The sequence below is a fragment of the Telmatherina bonti genome, assembly GCF_933228915.1.
Source record: "Telmatherina bonti genome assembly, chromosome: 7".
Classification (NCBI taxonomy): domain Eukaryota; kingdom Metazoa; phylum Chordata; class Actinopteri; order Atheriniformes; family Telmatherinidae; genus Telmatherina; species Telmatherina bonti.
In genome coordinates, this window is record NC_136625.1 from 37208106 (window position 1) to 37225947 (window position 17842).

Below are 17842 nucleotides of genomic sequence, written 5' to 3' on the forward strand. Positions count from 1 at the left end.
CCAGACTACACCCAGATTCTGGTCTGCAGGTCCAGACTACACCCAGATTCTGGTCTGCAGGTCCAGACTACACCCAGATTCTGGTCTGCAGGTCCAGATTCTGGTCTGCAGGTCCAGACTAAAACCAGATTCTGGTCTGCAGGTGCAGACTACACCCAGATTCTGGTCTGCAGGTGCAGACTACACCCAGATTCTGGTCTGCAGGTGCAGACTACACCCAGATTCTGGTCTGCAGGTCCAGACTAAAACCAGATTCTGGTCTGACGAGGTCCAATTAGAGAAAACAAACAAAAAAAAGAAAAAATGCAGGGAGACTCTTTTTCTTAAACCAAACTTTACTCAAAGAGTTGATGTTTACAAATAGTGCATGGATTTACTGTTGCCATGGAGACCAAGATAAATCCAGAAGCATAAAAAGAAAAAGCGAAAGCGGAGACTGGATCTATGAAGAGACCGGGGTCATGAACACAAGACTGTTTTAAAACACAGCGAGACTAAAGGAGGAGACACTGACCTGAAACCATCTTTTCTAGATCTTTCCTTCACTGGAAACACAAAGCATCTCGCGTGGAGGAACCAGTAAGTGCTTTTCTGGAGTTTGATCGTCTCACATTCCCAGCAAAGGAAAACAGCCTACCCTGATAATAAATATAAATACATCTGAGCTTCTCTACAGGTCGGGGAAACTCCGTCCGCTTGCATAAATTAACTGTTTTATTTACAATAGTTGGAGTGAAGCAGGAGAGAGGAAGTCTGTGCGGCCCTGTGAATGGTGCGGCTCAGACCTGGAAAACGTCTCGAATCCAGCGAAAACCATCCTGTTTGCTCAGAAAGATGTGGATTCTTTGGGGTTCAGATGGACCAGACAGACCATGACGCTGGTTTAAGTCTATGATGACTTCGTCCTGAGTAAAGGGAAGCAGGAGAAGATTTAACGCACTCAAGTCCCAGCCGTAGTTTAAAAACATGGAGCCTGAAAAGCTTCGGAAGAACAGGGAGGAGGTGGGAGGGGCTTCCTGCCAGCCAGAGTCTCCGCGGTAACGCCGTCACTCCATGATGGTCCTGTAGATGACGGGCTCGATGAAGTCCTCTCTGTAGCGCGAGTTGATTACCCGCTGACGCTTGGAGTTCTGCTTGACGTCGTTCTGCGTGAAGAGCTCAAAGCGCATGTCCGACGCCACAGACTGCAAACACAACACGCCATGTTTTCACTCCTTCACATTCATGTGATCATAAACACCTGCTCAGAGCATCCTACCGCTGGCTGGCATACCCTAATTCCTACGTATTAGGGCTGCACGATTATGGCCAAAATAATAATCACGATTATTTAGAGCAATATTGTAAACACGATTAATCATGATGATTCATTGTGTCTGGAAAAACATGCATTCTTTATATACCACTTGTAAACAACCTACCTGGCAACTCTACATTATTAATAAATGTATTATTTATTTATATATATATATATATATATATATATATATATATATATATACATATATATATATATATATACATATATATATATATACACACACACACACACACACATATATATATACATATACATACATACACAACTGTATTTTCCATTCTCGACATGACCTGCTCTCATCAGTCTAAAAGCTCGTCTGAAGCCGGGGGGGGGGGGAATCAATGTGGGCCTCGATGTCTGCTTTTTGTTCAATGAAGCTGCTTATTTCATATTTAATGAGCAACTTTGTCCGCGGCAGGGCGGGTCGTGCACGCGGCGGGGTTTGTGTATTTTAATTTTACACATTGAAAAATGTTTATATTTTTACCACCTCGATCAGCTGTTTAATCAAAACAATCTGTTTTACGTGCAACAGGAAAAATGCGGACCTCAACTGTCCAACCCATCACACGATACTTAACTGGCTGCTGGTAAAAGGTGTGCGCGCTTGGTATTTAGGCAGCTTAATGAAGCCTTTACCACGCGTGCGCCCCCTGGGGGTCGGCAGACTACTGGTAGATAACCTGAGTGATCAGAGAGAGATGCGTTTTGAATTTAAATGTCGTAGACGATCAGGTTTATTTAATTGTGGCCACCAAAATCTTGATCACGATCAAAATCTGATTAATTGTGCAGCCCTACTACGTATCCCTGGTAAACCCTGACTCTAGAGGAAATGCTAACATGACAGGTTCCTGTGTTTAGAGCTACATCAACGTCTTCCATCTTGTACATTAATGAGCCTCGACTGTGTAAACAAATGACATCATCACGTCAGTAAAGTCCAAATGATTTCTCGCAGCTTTTAAGGTGGACTTTGAGGCAAGCATTGCTTTAACGTAGGGCGTCTGTGTGAGGGTGGAAGTCGGGCTTACCAAACGGGACTTGACTCGTTTGGGTAAATCCTCGTCGAGACTGTAGATGTCTTCTCTCTTCACGGAGATCTGGGATCCATCTTCAAACTCCACCTGAATCCAGACACAAACACAGCGGTGAGGCCGGGACCTGGTTCGGTTTGACGGCGAGGTCAGAGGAAGGGAGCCGAGGTTTACCAGGTACATGGGGATGGAGTGTGATGTGATAAACTTGGCTCCGTATATCAACCCATCCGTCCATCTGACCTGAACGGCTTCGCCTTCGGAAGGTGGGCCAAGGCGGACGCAGTCCCGATTCTGCAGATACGTCAAAGGAAAAGTCAGACTCAGGTAAGAAAGGAAACTTGCAGCATGCTCAGAAAGGGAAACAGCTGTTTTCCAGACATCAATTTACCAACCTCAATGTCCTCTGGGAAGAGATTGTCACTGTACGAGCCGTCGTCAAACACCACTTCGTAAAAGGTGGCTGTGGTCAGCTCCACCACCTCACTGTGGTAGTAACGGCCATTTTTGTATTTGCAGATGACCTTCTGACCCACCGACAGCTCCCGCATGGAGGCCTTGTTACGCTGCAGAGAACAGAGGGAACGTTACCAACCAACTCTCCTCCTGCTGCCAGAAAACACACCGTTTACATCAACTGAACTCTGCGACCAAAACTGACAGTTTTCCAGAGAAGCAACACAAATCAGAGGATTAATATGCTCAGACTTGTAGTTGCATGACTCAAATGCCACAACAAAGCAGAGTTCAGGACGAGATCGCTGAGGACAGCTCTTTACGACAACATGTTCAGAACCATCAAAGAAAAACAGCGTCCGAAATGAACTTTTTGGCTTCCCGGCCCGGTTGGCCGGGAGATGAAAATATTCACCGGCCAATGGTATTTTTTACTGGCCTAAATATTCCTTCTTACAGAATCGCTGTTTTTGTCCCCTTTGTTTGTCTCGGGTAGAAACTCGCCGGTTTCCGTTGCGAGACTGAATATCCAGTGCCTTTTTGTTGCAGTAGTTTTTGACTATGCATCGCTTTTCTGTATTCGCAGTTTGTTTCTTTGTCCGCAGCGCATTTTTCTTCTTTTGCGTTACGTTTTTGCGTGATTTTTTAGTTGTAACATTGCTGACTGAAGAATTCAGAGATCTTGGAGTCCTCTTGGACTCTAGGATCCATTTTAACATCCATCTTCTGATCCTGATTTCCACCACAGGTAAATAAGATGTTCCCCGTGTGAACACTGACAGTGGTGGTAATGATGATGTAGGTGATGATGAAGAATTCTTTCTCATTTTTCTCATTCTTTCTCATTCTTTTTTCATTTTTAACCCACTTTGGTTTTTGTGTTTCTCCACTTTAAGGTGTTATGTTTTCATTTCATCTCAGTCAGACCAGTGTGTATAGTTGTTGTTCTGGAAGTGATGTCATCATCTGAATGATGCAACGTTACCTCTGGTATGACAGGTGCTCTATGTCTGTGACAGGTGATGAAGACTATGAAGGGCCAGTCGTCCGGGTGCATGAGGATACCGGCGGCCTGAGCACAGGTGGGGTGGAAAGCTGTGGAGCAGCGGCCGTGGGAACATTGCACACAGCAGCCCTTCACTTCCCTCTTCATCCGTTTCCTGCAGTAGGCGCATTTCTGCCAAAAAGACAAAGGACATTAGAGAACAAGAAGCAGGAAGGAAATGAGTGAAGATGAAACATGATGAAGTTAGAAGTGTGAGAAATGGTGTAACAGGAAATGACTCAAACAAACTAAGACTTTCTGATTTTTTTTTTTTTTATTTTACCCACAAGCTGTCCTTCTAATGACCTACTTAGACCTGGTAGGTCTAAAAAACTCATGGAACTCATGGCCCGTTCCACCTCACCACCAGATGAGATAGGAGATTCTCATGCTGATGAGGTGGAACGGGAGATTCTCATGGTGATGTGGTGGAACGGGAGATTCTCATGATGTGGTGGAACAGGAGATTCTCATGATGTGGTGGAACGGGAGATTCTCATGGTGATGTGGTGGAACGGGAGATTCTCATGATGTGGTGGAACGGGAGATTCTCATGATGTGGTGGAACGGGAGATTCTCATGATGTGGTGGAACGGGAGATTCTCATGATGTGGTGGAACGGGAGATTCTCATGATGTGGTGGAACGGGAGATTCTCATGATGTGGTGGAACGGGAGATTCTCCTGATGTGGTGGAACGGGAGATTCTCCTGATGTGGTGGAACGGGAGATTCTCGTGATGTGGTGGAACGGGAGATTCTCGTGATGTGGTGGAACGGGAGATTCTCATGGTGAAACGGGAGATTCTCATGGTGATGTGGTGGAACGGGAGATTCTCATGGTGATGTGGTGGAACGGGAGATTCTCATGGTGATGTGGTGGAACGGGAGATTCTCATGGTGATGAGGTGGAACGGGAGATTCTCATGGTGATGTGGTGGAACGGGAGATTCTCATGGTGATGAGGTGGAACGGGAGATTCTCATGGTGATGAGGTGGAACGGGAGATTCTCATGGTGATGAGGTGGAACGGGAGATTCTCATGGTGATGTGGTGGAACGGGAGATTCTCATCACGATGTGGTGGAACGGGAGATTCTCATGGTGATGTGGTGGAACGGGAGATTCTCATGGTGATGTGGTGGAACGGGAGATTCTCATCACGATGTGGTGGAACGGGAGATTCTCATGGTGATGAGGTGGAACGGGAGATTCTCATGGTGATGTGGTGGAACGGGAGATTCTCATGATGTGGTGGAACGGGAGATTCTCATGATGAGGTGGAACGGGAGATTCTCATGCTGATGAGGTGGAACGGGAGATTCTCATGCTGATGAGGTGGAACGGGAGATTCTCATGGTGATGAGGTGGAACGGGAGATTCTCATGGTGATGAGGTGGAACGGGAGATTCTCATCACGATGTGGTGGAACGGGAGATTCTCATGATGAGGTGGAACGGGAGATTCTCATCACGATGTGGTGGAACGGGAGATTCTCATGATGTGGTGGAACGGGAGATTCTCATGGTGATGTGGTGGAACGGGAGATTCTCATCACGATGTGGTGGAACGGGAGATTCTCATCACGATGTGGTGGAACGGGAGATTCTCATGATGTGGTGGAACGGGAGATTCTCATGATGAGGTGGAACGGGAGATTCTCATGGTGATGAGGTGGAACGGGAGATTCTCATGGTGATGTGGTGGAACGGGAGATTCTCATGATGTGGTGGAACGGGAGATTCTCATGCTGATGAGGTGGAACGGGAGATTCTCATGGTGATGAGGTGGAACGGGAGATTCTCATCACGATGTGGTGGAACGGGAGATTCTCATCACGATGTGGTGGAACGGGAGATTCTCATGATGTGGTGGAACGGGAGATTCTCATGATGAGGTGGAACGGGAGATTCTCATGGTGATGAGGTGGAACGGGAGATTCTCATGGTGATGTGGTGGACCGGGAGATTCTCATGATGTGGTGGAACGGGAGATTCTCATGATGAGGTGGAACGGGAGATTCTCATGCTGATGAGGTGGAACGGGAGATTCTCATGGTGATGAGGTGGAACGGGAGATTCTCATGGTGATGAGGTGGAACGGGAGATTCTCATGGTGATGAGGTGGAACGGGAGATTCTCATGGTGATGAGGTGGAACGGGAGATTCTCATGGTGATGAGGTGGAACGGGAGATTCTCATGGTGATGAGGTGGAACGGGAGATTCTCATGATGTGGTGGAACGGGAGATTCTCATGATGTGGTGGAACGGGAGATTCTCATGATGTGGTGGAACGGGAGATTCTCCTGATGTGGTGGAACGGGAGATTCTCATGGTGATGTGGTGGAACGGGAGATTCTCATCACGATGTGGTGGAACGGGAGATTCTCATGGTGATGTGGTGGAACGGGAGATTCTCATGGTGATGAGGTGGAACGGGAGATTCTCATGGTGATGTGGTGGAACGGGAGATTCTCATGGTGATGAGGTGGAACGGGAGATTCTCATGGTGATGTGGTGGAACGGGAGATTCTCATGGTGATGAGGTGGAACGGGAGATTCTCATGGTGATGTGGTGGAACGGGAGATTCTCATGGTGATGAGGTGGAACGGGAGATTCTCATGGTGATGTGGTGGAACGGGAGATTCTCATCATGATGAGGTGGAACGGGAGATTCTCATGATGTGGTGGAACGGGAGATTCTCATGGTGGTGTGGTGGAACGGGAGATTCTCATGGTGGTGTGGTGGAACGGGAGATTCTCATCACGATGTGGTGGAACGGGAGATTCTCATCACGATGTGGTGGAACGGGAGATTCTCATCATGATGTGGTGGAACGGGAGATTCTCATCATGATGTGGTGGAACGGGAGATTCTCATCATGATGAGGTGGAACGGGAGATTCTCATCACGATGTGGTGGAACGGGAGATTCTCATCACGATGTGGTGGAACGGGAGATTCTCATCATGATGAGGTGGAACGGGAGATTCTCATGGTGATGAGGTGGAACGGGAGATTCTCATGGTGATGAGGTGGAACGGGAGATTCTCATGGTGATGTGGTGGAACGGGAGATTCTCATGATGAGGTGGAACGGGAGATTCTCATGCTGATGAGGTGGAACGGGAGATTCTCATGCTGATGAGGTGGAACGGGAGATTCTCATGGTGATGAGGTGGAACGGGAGATTCTCATGGTGATGAGGTGGAACGGGAGATTCTCATGGTGATGAGGTGGAACGGGAGATTCTCATGGTGATGAGGTGGAACGGGAGATTCTCATGGTGATGAGGTGGAACGGGAGATTCTCATGGTGATGAGGTGGAACGGGAGATTCTCCTGATGTGGTGGAACGGGAGATTCTCCTGATGTGGTGGAACGGGAGATTCTCCTGATGTGGTGGAACGGGAGATTCTCATGATGTGGTGGAACGGGAGATTCTCATGATGTGGTGGAACGGGAGATTCTCATGATGTGGTGGAACGGGAGATTCTCCTGATGTGGTGGAACGGGAGATTCTCATGGTGATGAGGTGGAACGGGAGATTCTCATGGTGATGTGGTGGAACGGGAGATTCTCATGGTGATGTGGTGGAACGGGAGATTCTCATGGTGATGTGGTGGAACGGGAGATTCTCATGGTGATGTGGTGGAACGGGAGATTCTCATGGTGATGTGGTGGAACGGGAGATTCTCATGGTGATGTGGTGGAACGGGAGATTCTCATGGTGATGAGGTGGAACGGGAGATTCTCATGATGTGGTGGAACGGGAGATTCTCATGATGAGGTGGAACGGGAGATTCTCATGGTGATGAGGTGGAACGGGAGATTCTCATGGTGATGTGGTGGAACGGGAGATTCTCATGATGAGGTGGAACGGGAGATTCTCATGCTGATGAGGTGGAACGGGAGATTCTCATGGTGATGAGGTGGAACGGGAGATTCTCATCACGATGTGGTGGAACGGGAGATTCTCATCACGATGTGGTGGAACGGGAGATTCTCATGATGTGGTGGAACGGGAGATTCTCATGATGAGGTGGAACGGGAGATTCTCATGGTGATGAGGTGGAACGGGAGATTCTCATGGTGATGTGGTGGAACGGGAGATTCTCATGATGTGGTGGAACGGGAGATTCTCATGATGAGGTGGAACGGGAGATTCTCATGCTGATGAGGTGGAACGGGAGATTCTCATGCTGATGAGGTGGAACGGGAGATTCTCATGGTGATGAGGTGGAACGGGAGATTCTCATGGTGATGATGTGGAACGGGAGATTCTCATGGTGATGAGGTGGAACGGGAGATTCTCATGGTGATGAGGTGGAACGGGAGATTCTCATGGTGATGAGGTGGAACGGGAGATTCTCATGATGTGGTGGAACGGGAGATTCTCATGATGTGGTGGAACGGGAGATTCTCATGATGTGGTGGAACGGGAGATTCTCATGATGTGGTGGAACGGGAGATTCTCCTGATGTGGTGGAACGGGAGATTCTCCTGATGTGGTGGAACGGGAGATTCTCATGATGTGGTGGAACGGGAGATTCTCATGATGTGGTGGAACGGGAGATTCTCATGATGTGGTGGAACGGGAGATTCTCATGATGTGGTGGAACGGGAGATTCTCCTGATGTGGTGGAACGGGAGATTCTCATGGTGATGAGGTGGAACGGGAGATTCTCATGGTGATGTGGTGGAACGGGAGATTCTCATGGTGATGTGGTGGAACGGGAGATTCTCATGGTGATGTGGTGGAACGGGAGATTCTCATGGTGATGTGGTGGAACGGGAGATTCTCATGGTGATGTGGTGGAACGGGAGATTCTCATGGTGATGAGGTGGAACGGGAGATTCTCATGGTGATGTGGTGGAACGGGAGATTCTCATGGTGATGTGGTGGAACGGGAGATTCTCATGGTGATGTGGTGGAACGGGAGATTCTCATGGTGATGAGGTGGAACGGGAGATTCTCATGATGTGGTGGAACGGGAGATTCTCATGATGAGGTGGAACGGGAGATTCTCATGGTGATGAGGTGGAACGGGAGATTCTCATGGTGATGTGGTGGAACGGGAGATTCTCATGATGAGGTGGAACGGGAGATTCTCATGCTGATGAGGTGGAACGGGAGATTCTCATGGTGATGAGGTGGAACGGGAGATTCTCATCACGATGTGGTGGAACGGGAGATTCTCATCACGATGTGGTGGAACGGGAGATTCTCATGATGTGGTGGAACGGGAGATTCTCATGATGAGGTGGAACGGGAGATTCTCATGGTGATGAGGTGGAACGGGAGATTCTCATGGTGATGTGGTGGAACGGGAGATTCTCATGATGTGGTGGAACGGGAGATTCTCATGATGAGGTGGAACGGGAGATTCTCATGCTGATGAGGTGGAACGGGAGATTCTCATGCTGATGAGGTGGAACGGGAGATTCTCATGGTGATGAGGTGGAACGGGAGATTCTCATGGTGATGATGTGGAACGGGAGATTCTCATGGTGATGAGGTGGAACGGGAGATTCTCATGGTGATGAGGTGGAACGGGAGATTCTCATGGTGATGAGGTGGAACGGGAGATTCTCATGATGTGGTGGAACGGGAGATTCTCATGATGTGGTGGAACGGGAGATTCTCATGATGTGGTGGAACGGGAGATTCTCCTGATGTGGTGGAACGGGAGATTCTCCTGATGTGGTGGAACGGGAGATTCTCATGATGTGGTGGAACGGGAGATTCTCATGATGTGGTGGAACGGGAGATTCTCATGATGTGGTGGAACGGGAGATTCTCATGATGTGGTGGAACGGGAGATTCTCCTGATGTGGTGGAACGGGAGATTCTCATGGTGATGAGGTGGAACGGGAGATTCTCATGGTGATGTGGTGGAACGGGAGATTCTCATGGTGATGTGGTGGAACGGGAGATTCTCATGGTGATGTGGTGGAACGGGAGATTCTCATGGTGATGTGGTGGAACGGGAGATTCTCATGGTGATGTGGTGGAACGGGAGATTCTCATGGTGATGAGGTGGAACGGGAGATTCTCATGGTGATGAGGTGGAACGGGAGATTCTCATGGTGATGAGGTGGAACGGGAGATTCTCATGGTGATGTGGTGGAACGGGAGATTCTCATCACGATGTGGTGGAACGGGAGATTCTCATGGTGATGTGGTGGAACGGGAGATTCTCATGGTGATGTGGTGGAACGGGAGATTCTCATGGTGATGAGGTGGAACGGGAGATTCTCATCACGATGTGGTGGAACGGGAGATTCTCATCACGATGTGGTGGAACGGGAGATTCTCATCACGATGTGGTGGACCGGGAGATTCTCATGGTGATGTGGTGGACCGGGAGATTCTCATGGTGATGTGGTGGACCGGGAGATTCTCATGGTGATGTGGTGGAACGGGAGATTCTCATGGTGATGAGGTGGAACGGGAGATTCTCATGGTGATGTGGTGGAACGGGAGATTCTCATGGTGATGAGGTGGAACGGGAGATTCTCCTGGTGATGAGGTGGAACGGGAGATTCTCATGGTGATGTGGTGGAACGGGAGATTCTCATCACGATGTGGTGGAACGGGAGATTCTCATGGTGATGTGGTGGAACGGGAGATTCTCATGGTGATGAGGTGGAACGGGAGATTCTCATCACGATGTGGTGGAACGGGAGATTCTCATCACGATGTGGTGAAACGGGAGATTCTCATGGTGATGTGGTGGAACGGGAGATTCTCATGGTGATGTGGTGGAACGGGAGATTCTCATGGTGATGTGGTGGAACGGGAGATTCTCATGGTGATGTGGTGGAACGGGAGATTCTCATGGTGATGTGGTGGAACGGGAGATTCTCATGGTGATGTGGTGGCACGGGAGATTCTCATGGTGATGAGGTGGAACGGGAGATTCTCATGGTGATGAGGTGGAACGGGAGATTCTCATGGTGATGTGGTGGAACGGGAGATTCTCATGGTGATGAGGTGGAACGGGAGATTCTCATGGTGATGTGGTGGAACGGGAGATTCTCATGGTGATGTGGTGGAACGGGAGATTCTCATGGTGATGAGGTGGAACGGGAGATTCTCATGGTGATGTGGTGGAACGGGAGATTCTCATGGTGATGAGGTGGAACGGGAGATTCTCATGGTGATGAGGTGGAACGGGAGATTCTCATGGTGATGTGGTGGAACGGGAGATTCTCATCACGATGTGGTGGAACGGGAGATTCTCATGGTGATGTGGTGGAACGGGAGATTCTCATGGTGATGAGGTGGAACGGGAGATTCTCATGGTGATGTGGTGGAACGGGAGATTCTCATGGTGATGAGGTGGAACGGGAGATTCTCATGGTGATGTGGTGGAACGGGAGATTCTCATGGTGATGAGGTGGAACGGGAGATTCTCATGGTGATGTGGTGGAACGGGAGATTCTCATGGTGATGAGGTGGAACGGGAGATTCTCATGGTGATGTGGTGGAACGGGAGATTCTCATCATGATGAGGTGGAACGGGAGATTCTCATGATGTGGTGGAACGGGAGATTCTCATGGTGGTGTGGTGGAACGGGAGATTCTCATGGTGATGTGGTGGAACGGGAGATTCTCATCACGATGTGGTGGAACGGGAGATTCTCATCATGATGTGGTGGAACGGGAGATTCTCATCATGATGAGGTGGAACGGGAGATTCTCATCACGATGTGGTGGAACGGGAGATTCTCATCACGATGTGGTGGAACGGGAGATTCTCATGGTGATGAGGTGGAACGGGAGATTCTCATGGTGATGAGGTGGAACGGGAGATTCTCATGGTGATGTGGTGGAACGGGAGATTCTCATGATGAGGTGGAACGGGAGATTCTCATGCTGATGAGGTGGAACGGGAGATTCTCATGGTGATGAGGTGGAACGGGAGATTCTCATGGTGATGAGGTGGAACGGGAGACTCTCATGGTGATGAGGTGGAACGGGAGATTCTCATGGTGATGAGGTGGAACGGGAGATTCTCATGGTGATGAGGTGGAACGGGAGATTCTCATGGTGATGAGGTGGAACGGGAGATTCTCCTGATGTGGTGGAACGGGAGATTCTCCTGATGTGGTGGAACGGGAGATTCTCCTGATGTGGTGGAACGGGAGATTCTCATGATGTGGTGGAACGGGAGATTCTCATGATGTGGTGGAACGGGAGATTCTCATGATGTGGTGGAACGGGAGATTCTCCTGATGTGGTGGAACGGGAGATTCTCCTGATGTGGTGGAACGGGAGATTCTCATGGTGATGAGGTGGAACGGGAGATTCTCATGGTGATGTGGTGGAACGGGAGATTCTCATGGTGATGTGGTGGAACGGGAGATTCTCATGGTGATGTGGTGGAACGGGAGATTCTCATGGTGATGTGGTGGAACGGGAGATTCTCATGGTGATGTGGTGGAACGGGAGATTCTCATGGTGATGAGGTGGAACGGGAGATTCTCATGGTGATGAGGTGGAACGGGAGATTCTCATGGTGATGAGGTGGAACGGGAGATTCTCATGGTGATGTGGTGGAACGGGAGATTCTCATGGTGATGTGGTGGAACGGGAGATTCTCATGGTGATGTGGTGGCACGGGAGATTCTCATGGTGATGAGGTGGAACGGGAGATTCTCATGGTGATGAGGTGGAACGGGAGATTCTCATGGTGATGTGGTGGAACGGGAGATTCTCATGGTGATGAGGTGGAACGGGAGATTCTCATGGTGATGTGGTGGAACGGGAGATTCTCATGGTGATGTGGTGGAACGGGAGATTCTCATGGTGATGTGGTGGAACGGGAGATTCTCATGGTGATGAGGTGGAACGGGAGATTCTCATGGTGATGTGGTGGAACGGGAGATTCTCATGGTGATGAGGTGGAACGGGAGATTCTCATGGTGATGAGGTGGAACGGGAGATTCTCATGGTGATGAGGTGGAACGGGAGATTCTCATGGTGATGTGGTGGAACGGGAGATTCTCATCACGATGTGGTGGAACGGGAGATTCTCATCACGATGTGGTGGAACGGGAGATTCTCATCACGATGTGGTGGAACGGGAGATTCTCATCACGATGTGGTGGAACGGGAGATTCTCATGGTGATGTGGTGGAACGGGAGATTCTCATCATGATGTGGTGGAACGGGAGATTCTCATCATGATGAGGTGGAACGGGAGATTCTCATCACGATGTGGTGGAACGGGAGATTCTCATCATGATGTGGTGGAACGGGAGATTCTCATCATGATGAGGTGGAACGGGAGATTCTCATGATGTGGTGGAACGGGAGATTCTCATCATGATATGATATGAAATGAATCCAACACAAACATTTTTTAAAAGTTGTCATTAAATGTTTCTCTGGAATCTACAGGAAAAATGTGTTGGCAATAATTAGGAACAAACAACTCCTCTAACCTGGTCATGGACACGTTTGTAGTATTACGGTTAATTCTATGTACTTATGAACCGAGTCTCATCTGGTCCATAAAAACCAGATGGTTTCCAAACGCTAGCTTACAGACCTGATGAGTTAAGGGCTAGCTGCCAGCTTCCTGCTAACTCTGGTATTCACCCTTTTCTGACCAGAAATTTGGGGACTTATTGAGACCACAATCATCAATATATTATCACTATGGTAACACTGTACACTGACAATAAAGTGAAATGATTGATGATTAATTAATTGATCAACTCATGTTTTCATGGAGCTGGATCAGAACTATTACTGAACACTTCCACGTTCAACCACAAGATATTCCGCCCGTTCTATCATCCCACACATGTATGTTTTGGTTTTTTTTTTATATCCCTAATGCTTTGCACTGAACTCACAGTGATCTTTGTTTTGTCATCCACTTCCTGTATTTGGTCCAATTCTTTGATTCTAACCAGAATTAATTGACATGACCCCAAACAAAGCGACTTTCCCAGCAGCGGACCAGGATTCTGATAAAAATACTGGGATAAAGGCTCCCTGATATGCCCACAGTTGTCTAAATGGGAACAAACAAAGTCCACCAAACACTGACCTGACCCAACTTACCAGTCTGAACCGTGGCAGGGGAATGGCTGATAGGTCGATGGGGTTCCGCTCAGTGATGTTGACAAAGCGAGCTTCCAGCACAGTGATTGCACACAGGACATGGACCCATCTGTGGACAGGGTAAACATGAAGCGGATTGTGGACAGACTGAGGGCAGGGTGCAACATGTACTCATATAAACAAGTTGATTCGCAGAGGAATGGCAAGAAATAAGAATTACAACTGATGAGTGTTTAAGCACCCGTAACTGTTTAACATGTTAAACACAGGAACAGCTGAGACACATTTCCTTGAACTCCACGAACACACCAGTAGGACACCGCGCCAGTTTTTCAAGCTAGCGTCAGGAACCAGCAGGACACTGCGCTGATTCCTCAACCTAGTGTCAGGAACCAGTAGGACACGTGCCGGTTCCTCAACCTAGTGTCAGGAACCAGCAGAACACCGCGCCAGTTCCTCAACCTAGTGTCAGGAACCAGCAGGACACCGCACTGATTCCTCAACCTAGTGTCAGGAACCAGCAGGACACCGCAATGATTCCTCAGCCTAGTGTCAGGAACCAGCAGGACACCGCAGTGATTCCTCAACCTAGTGTCAGGAGCCAGAAGAACACTGCGCCAGTTCCTCAACCTAGTGTCAGGAACCAGCAGGACACTGCACTGATTCCTCAACCTGGTGTCAGGAACCAGCAGGACACTGCGCCAGTTCCTCAACCTAGTGTCAGGAACCAGCAGGACACCGCACTGATTCCTCAACCTAGTGTCAGGAACCAGCAGGACACCACACTGATTCCTCAACCTAGTGTCAGGAACCAGCAGGACACTGCGCTGATTTCTCAACCTAGTGTCAGGAACCAGCAGGACACCGCACTGATTCCTCAACCTGGTGTCAGGAACCATCAGGACACTGGGCCAGTTCCTCAGCCTAGTGTCAGGAACCAGCAGGACACCGCACTGATTCCTCAACGTAGTGTCAGGAACCAGCAGGACACTGCGCCAGTTCCTCAACCTAGTGTCAGGAACCAGCAGGACACCGCACTGATTCCTCAACGTAGTGTCAGGAACCAGCAGGACACCGCACTGATTCCTCAGCCTAGTGTCAGGAACCAGTAGGACACCGCAATGATTCCTCAGCCTAGTGTCAGGAACCAGCAGGACACCGCACTGATTCCTCAACCTAGTGTCAGGAGCCAGCAGAACACTGCGCCAGTTTTTCAAGCTAACGTCAGGAACCAGCAGGACACTGCGCTGAATCCTCAACGTAGTGTCAGGAACCAGTAAGACAGGTGCCGGTTCCTCAACCTAGTGTCAGGAACCAGCAGAACACCGCGCCAGTTCCTCAACCTAGTGTCAGGAACCAGCAGGACACCGCACTGATTCCTCAACCTGGTGTCAGGAACCAGCAGGACACTGCGCCAGTTCCTCAACCTAGTGTCAGGAACCAGAAATACACCGCAATGATTCCTCAGGTTAGTGTCAAGAACCAGCAGGACACCGCAGTGATTCCTCAACCTAGTGTCAGGAGCCAGAAGAACACTGCGCCAGTACCTCAGCCTAGTGTCAGGAACCAGCAGGACACCGCACTGATTCCTCAACCTAGTGTCAAGAACCAGCAGGACACCGCACTGATTCCTCAACCTAGTGTCATGAACCAGCAGGACACTGCGCTGATTCCTCAACCTTGTGGTCAGGAACCAGAAATACACCGCACTGATTCCTCAGCCTAGTGTCAGGAGCCAGCAGAACACTGCTCCAGTTCCTCAACCTAGTGTCAGGAACCAGCTAGGGCAGATTTTAATCTCAATCTTGGTTTTCAACAATCATGAAAATAAAAGTAGGGGCGTGACGATATGCTTTTGTCCCAATTCGATTATGATTTTTTTGGGTGTCAGTTCAATTTAAATTACGATTCTCACAACTCTCCGAGATTTGCAGATTTTTGTAGATTAAAACAAAAAAAAAAAAAAATCTATAAAACTTTTTTGCTCGTCATTTTTCTTCATTTCAATGAGGGGGAAAAAAAGCAGTCGCCAGACCATCATTCTGCTACTATAATGCCCAAGAAAACAAGTATAAAGATCAATTAAAAACAATAAAAATGACAAACATTTTATAGTGCATTCATTTTATTTGAAAAAAATCATTTTTTTTAACAAAAAGAAATCCATTTTAAAATTGTGAAGAAAAAAAATCCAGATTTCTCGATGCAATTTTCCCACCCTTAAATAAAAGGGTGTGATTATTTTTCTCTCTGCAGTTTCCTCTCCTGCTGTCTTCAGCTGCTAATCGAGCGTCTCTGGCATTGCAGCGCTGTGCTGTAAACTCCTCCCACAGCCACTTTGCTTTCATTCAGACACTGTTGCCAACTTGGCGACTTTCTCGCTAAATCTGGCAACTTTCCAAATCCCCTTGGTAACGTTTTTTTTTCAAAGCGACTAGCAACAAATCTAGCAACATTTACTGGAGTTATTGGAGACTTTTCTGGTGTTTTAGCGACTGACTACAGGGAACATATTGTTCTGCAGTTACATCCTCCACGAAAAGCAAGAACCAAGCTCTTGCTCTCGAGGCAGCAAGAAAAAAAATATTTTTCGTCAGGTCCATACATACTCCACAGGAGTATGAATGAGGATCTCTGATAAGAAGGCAGGTGTGTGAAGAAAACTAAAGATGTTCAGCTGCTTACTTGTCGTTGTTGGCTCTCTGCAGAGCTCCACCTCTCAGGGAACATAGACAGCAGTCCTGCAGGAGGAAAAACAGCAGATGACCCACCTCTCGACCCTCATACAATTCCAGCTTTTTAACACGTTAAAGAAATTAGCTTGTAAATAATGGGACAGGTGAAGGTGAAAAAAGGGCACATGAAAGCAGAGACATCCCAGTAGGAGGTTTTTAGTTGGGAGGAAATGACTTCCCAGGACAACATGCCTCTTCTGCAGCGCACAGGGAACATAAACCAACACGAACAGCGACATGGATGTGTTTGTTGCGTGTGGATGTTGCTGTGATGTGCTGCCATGACTCAGACATAGAGAGAGACAATGCTGAGCAATCTTTATAGGCAATTCATTTTGTGTTATATCTGCGGAAATTAAGTAATGGACACTTTCTCCACCGTGAGGTGCCAGCTGAAGAGCAGCCCGCAGCATGACGCTGCTGCCACCATGCTTCACAGTGAATGTGCTACTCTAGTGGTGATAGAAAGTTGCTGTCGAACATTTTCACACCTTTTAGAAAGATTGATGCATATTTTTGTTTAGACTGAAGATGTTTTTCTTTCTCGGAATGGTTTTCCATCTCCAACACCATAGTTACGAGGAGGGCATTGTGCACCACTGTTTCTTCCTCCTGCTCTAGGACATGGTAGATGTACCATCCTCCTGCTGCAGAACATGGTAGATGTACCATCCTCCTGCTGCAGAACATGGTAGATGTACCATCCTCCTGCTGCAGGACATGGTAGATGTACCATCCTCCTGCTGCAGGACATGGTAGATGTACCATCCTCCTGCTGCAGGACATGGTAGATGTACCATCCTCCTGCTGCAGGACATGGTAGATGTACCATCCTCTTGCAGCAGGACATGGTAGATGTACCATCCTCTTGCAGCAGGACATGGTAGATGTACCATCCTCTTGCAGCAGGACATGGTAGATGTACCATCCTCTTGCAGCAGGACATGGTAGATGTACCATCCTCCTGCTGCAGGACATGGTAGATGTACCATCCTCTTGCTGCAGGACATGGTAGATGTACCATCCTCCTGCTGCAGGACATGGTAGATGTACCATCCTCCTGCTGCAGGACATGGTAGATGTACCATCCTCCTGCAGTAGGACATGGTAGATGTACCATCCTCCTGCAGTAGGACATGGTAGATGTACCATCCTCCTGCAGTAGGACATG

At 48.5% G+C, this 17842-nt stretch overlaps 1 protein-coding gene across 1 annotated transcript in view; it reads right to left on the minus strand.

Moving 5' to 3' along the window:
• Positions 1-315: 315 nt before the first annotated feature.
• The window catches only part of LOC306758576 (lysine-specific demethylase 4A-like), a 39863-nt gene continuing 22336 nt past the window's right edge, over positions 316-17842 (minus strand). The window contains exons 17-23 of the mRNA XM_079243903.1: positions 16622-16677; positions 13937-14045; positions 3800-3991; positions 2754-2924; positions 2533-2652; positions 2356-2448; positions 316-1184 (exon numbers count right to left, since the gene is read on the minus strand). Coding sequence (XP_079100029.1) covers positions 1047-1184; positions 2356-2448; positions 2533-2652; positions 2754-2924; positions 3800-3991; positions 13937-14045; positions 16622-16677 — 879 coding nt within the window. The 3' untranslated portion in view covers positions 316-1046. The remainder of the gene's footprint in view (positions 1185-2355; positions 2449-2532; positions 2653-2753; positions 2925-3799; positions 3992-13936; positions 14046-16621; positions 16678-17842) is intronic.